This window comes from Gossypium hirsutum, chromosome D04 (genome assembly GCF_007990345.1).
Source record: "Gossypium hirsutum isolate 1008001.06 chromosome D04, Gossypium_hirsutum_v2.1, whole genome shotgun sequence".
Taxonomy (NCBI): domain Eukaryota; kingdom Viridiplantae; phylum Streptophyta; class Magnoliopsida; order Malvales; family Malvaceae; genus Gossypium; species Gossypium hirsutum.
The window spans coordinates 23,354,509-23,358,692 of NC_053440.1; the positions used below are offsets into that span (position 1 = coordinate 23,354,509).

Consider the following 4,184-nt stretch of genomic DNA (forward strand, 5'->3'; position numbering starts at 1 on the left):
CTACGCCAAAGGAAAAGAGAAAGCTGTTGAAGATTGACGGTTGCGGTCGGTGCAAGTTTAATCTATTTTCTTTATACGAGTTTATTAAGTTGCTAGGCTTAGAGAATATTTATTGAAACATTAAATCAAAATTTATATATAATTTTAAAAATTATATTATTAAATTAAAAATTTTAAATTTTATAATTATGCAATAAAATAAATTTAATAATGATAGGGGAGACTTAGCTTATATACCTTAAATATACCTTTTAAACTTAATTAAATTTTTTTTTAAATATCCAATGGTTGAGGAGGGTCGTGAACTTATCTACGGTCACCTTATAATTTTCCATAATTATACCCTACCGCAATATGTAATATGATAACTTTAGTTGTCAATATTTATAATTTTTGTTATTCTTTTTTATTAAATTTGATCACTAATATTTTAAAAAGAGTTAAATCGTTTTTCAAAATAGAAATGTTAACTAAAAATTATATTTTAATAATTTCGGTGTAGCAACCAACATAACAGTCTACGTATACTTTATGTTGACATGGTACTAATTATTTTATATGTCACATCAATAAATAATTTAAAATTATAATAAAAATAATATAAATTTCAAAAAATTAATATCAAATACATGTATATTTTACTGTCATATTTAAAAATTTAACATTTTAAGTAGTATTTTTATTAAATAACAATAAATCGATTTTTTTTAAAGGTTGATAATAAAATTCAACTTTTTTTAAAGATAATTTCGTTAAAGAAAATACATCCCACATAAAATAACAAACAAAAATATTTTACTGACTCACGATATCTCGTGGCTACTTAATTTTAGATATTAAATTCAAATGTATAATATTATGTATTTAAAATAAAAAAAATTTTAAATGAGACTCCATATTAGCTTTTATAAGAATCAAAAACACTTAAAATAAAGCTTTTTTATATTGGGGTTGAAAAGCCCATTCGAAGGTAAAAATTGATTGTTTAACATCTAATGCCATCAAATTGTATTTTTCCCACCTCTATAAGCAATGCTAAACAAAGATATCTGTAAAATTGATTTCGTCAAGTAATGAGATTATAAAACATGAACAAAGAGCCACGTTATCCATGTTTTTCATTTTCTTTTAAACGCATTCCTGTCCAGTACTTACATCCGACATTTATTCGAATATAAGTATGTAATTCTTGAAATGCATGAAAAAAATTTAGGAGTAAAAAAATATTCCGGATAATATATGGGAAAAAAAATACAACTACAAAAGCCTCACACTAATGCTTTACAGGCCAGATATAGACACTATGGTTGAGGGTCTGTTCCTGCTGGTTTTGCTTCTGGTTTTGCATTAAGAAGTGGTTGAAGAGCTTTGACAACAATTGTCATGTTTGGTCGAAAATCTGCCTCGTACTGGACACAAAGTGCCGCAACGGCTGCTAGCTGCTATTATCCAAATAAATAATACCGAAAATCCCAATATTTAATTAATAAGATTTGAAAGGAAATCATAGCTTTAAAAGGAAAAAGAAAAAAAAAAGTTTATGCAGCAGAAGAGAGAATTACAACCTTGGCGATTGCCTTTGGTGGGTAATCATTGTTGAGCTTGGGATCCACACATTGCTTAACCTTGTCTTCACTCAACCTTGGGGTTGCCTGCATTGTATGATGTCATATCAGTTAAAGCTATATGGAGTGTAAATGGGTTTTGCTGTTCCAATAAGAAAAGAAACACACCCAAGTAACAAGACTCTGTTGGCCTTTGGGCATTGTATGATCCACCGGTTTTCTACCCGTCAACAGTTCAAGAAGAACAACTCCGAAACTGTATACATCACTCTTCTGCGTGATCTGTCCCGTCATTGCATACCTAATACAAAACAGCCAGCGCAAAACTGTAATTTGCAGGAGACAAATTTGTTCAAGTCTTACGAAAACAATGTCGAAAGCAAATCATAATAAAGTGAAATGGTAAAAGAGAAAGACTTACTCAGGGGCATGGTACCCAAATGTACCCAAGACACGAGTGGAATGCAGTCGAGCTGAGGAATCAGATGATTGATTGGTCAAGTTGAAATCCGCAATTTTAGTCACAAAATCATCAAACAGAAGGACGTTGCTTGATCTAACATCACGGTGAACTATCGAAGGCTGAACTTTCTCATGCAAATATTCTAGACCTTTCGCTGCACCTACTGCAATCCTTACTCTTTGGTTCCAGCTCAGAACCGGACCTGGTTCAGCTCCTTGTACTCCTTTCCTCCCTGATTTGTTTAAAAAAAAAAAGTTTTCAACTCAAAGCTCAAAAGATGAAACAGTTGAAACTCAGGCATACATACATACCATGTAATACATCATGCAAAGAACCCATTGTAGCGTGTTCATATATTAAGATTTTATTATTTTCCTCCATACAATACCCCAGCAACTCCACAAAGTTTTCATGTTTAAGCCTTGAAACTACGGATAACTGTAAACACATGGAAATCATGTACATATCATCAGTTTAATAACAACAGTGATGTTATTATCTAAGGCTCTCACCTGTGCTCCAAACTCAGAATCTGGCTCAGGTGAAGACCCAGTGTCCAGTTTCTTTATTGCAGCAGGCTGGCCATTAAATGTTCCGTAAAAAACACGACCATAAGATCCTTCTCCAATCAAAGCCTTTTTACCAAAGTTATCTGTCATCTTATTTAGTTCGTCTAAAGGAACAGATGGGATTTCAATGGGCAGAACTTTCTGGGAAGCCCCACCAGGTTTAACTCCATTCCGAGCATTTGGCTCTCCTCTTCCAGTACCGCCTGTAAACCACTGCACCTTTAGGATTTGAAGAATAAATAGTGCAACATTAAAAAGAAAGAAACAAGAAATTACCAGTACCACCATTTTGATCTCCTCCTTTAGATGGGGCAGTATATTGGTTTGCAGGTGGGCCTTTAGGTTCATTATCCGAACCCCCGCAGCAGAACATTGCTTCAGGATGTTAATATCTCATGTGACCCTTTATTCGATTCAATACAAAAACCAATTTTTTTCATGCATGAAAACCAAATATAAAAAAATGTTGTTGATTAGATTTTCTTTCATTGAAAAAACTTGATGACCCAAATTTTCAAACGAACAAAAGAAATAGTACCTGAAAGCCTCTGGAGGGATCAACCGAAGAAGGTTTTAAGAAAAGAAACACACACACAAACAAAAAAGAGTTATGGAAGAGTTGATTGACAGAGAGGAAAGGGGGGAAAGATTGAAGATCGGAAAATTTGCAGAAACAGAAACAAGATCTTAGTGAGAAACAAAAAAGTGAAAGAATTCTTCATGTTGGGTTTGGTTGTTTCCGATTTGATTTTTGTTCCTTTTTTCATGTTTTATTCCCCCCTTTCCTCTGTAATGGCTCTGTATGGGAACAGACACACATGTCGCCCCTGTTCTTCCCACAAACTCGAGTCCGTCATAGTTTAACCGTTGAAATCTTAAAACTAACCTACTTCTACGTGCACGCATGTTTACTCGTATTAATATATACTTTCTAGTAATATATACTTTTTTAATGAATTGTTTAAATTTTGCAATTTTATATGATGGTCCTAAAAGACCTGTATTTTACATCAAATCTATACTCTTAACTTGATATATAAATATTGGGCTAGTATTTAGTGTATTGGTAGTGTAAATTTTTTATTTCACAAGCCTTAAAAAATTAATATGTATTTTTTTAAAATATTTTTTAAATATTTTATTATATTTTTATAGGACACTTGTCAATCTCTTAATCTTGTTTATAAAGTCTAAAAATTCTATTGAAAGTGTACTAGATATTATCTCATAAATATTTATATCATGTTTGATCTATGAGGTGACTCTGTTTATCAATAAAATTTAAAAGGTCAAAACAGATGATTTTTTTTAATTAAGGTAATATACTTTTTCTAGGTAGCAAGGTGCTAGAAGCAATCAAACCAGAAAAAGAAGAGAAATAAAAACCAGAAATGAAAAGAAGAAACAAAAATGGTCTACTTATTTTATTGAATAGACTCTAATAATCCATAAGGATCGAGCCTTGATATTTATACAAAGCTAGTTAATGAAGCAACTAAGATTTCAGCACTAACAATTGAGCCTAACCGATTTTCAAATGATCCATTAACTGAAAAGAACTTAGTTACGAGTTACCTAACTAATAGG

At 31.8% G+C, this 4,184-nt stretch overlaps 1 protein-coding gene across 2 annotated transcripts; it reads right to left on the bottom strand.

Annotated features, from left to right (window-relative positions):
* Nucleotides 1-1,050: 1,050 nt before the first annotated feature.
* LOC107899393 (probable protein kinase At2g41970) lies at nucleotides 1,051-3,698 on the bottom strand. 2 transcript variants are annotated; one of them, XM_016825092.2, is made up of 8 exons: nucleotides 3,136-3,698; nucleotides 2,874-3,000; nucleotides 2,541-2,800; nucleotides 2,340-2,466; nucleotides 1,987-2,260; nucleotides 1,734-1,866; nucleotides 1,566-1,652; nucleotides 1,051-1,442 (listed from the first exon to the last, which is right to left on the bottom strand). In XM_016825092.2, exons 2-8 carry the CDS (start codon nucleotides 2,968-2,970, stop codon nucleotides 1,302-1,304), a joined length of 1,119 nt encoding a protein of 372 aa, XP_016680581.1. In that variant the 5' UTR covers nucleotides 2,971-3,000; nucleotides 3,136-3,698; the 3' UTR covers nucleotides 1,051-1,301. The 2 variants fall into 2 exon arrangements, with proteins under 2 accessions (XP_016680581.1, XP_016680582.1); XM_016825093.2 differs by having other exon boundaries at nucleotides 1,051-1,439; nucleotides 3,136-3,675.
* Between the last annotated feature and the right edge of the window lie 486 nt (nucleotides 3,699-4,184).

Coding starts and splice junctions, on each gene's coding strand:
- LOC107899393 (XM_016825092.2), bottom strand. CDS start 2,970: ATGTTCTGCTGCGGGGGTTCGGATAATGAACCTAAAGGCCCACCTGCA. Junction 1,867..1,986: donor TTTGGGTACCATGCCCCTGA/GTAAGTCTTTCT, acceptor GTTTTGTATTAG/GTATGCAATGACGGGACAGA. Junction 1,443..1,565: donor CACCAAAGGCAATCGCCAAG/GTTGTAATTCTC, acceptor TTTGGATAATAG/CAGCTAGCAGCCGTTGCGGC.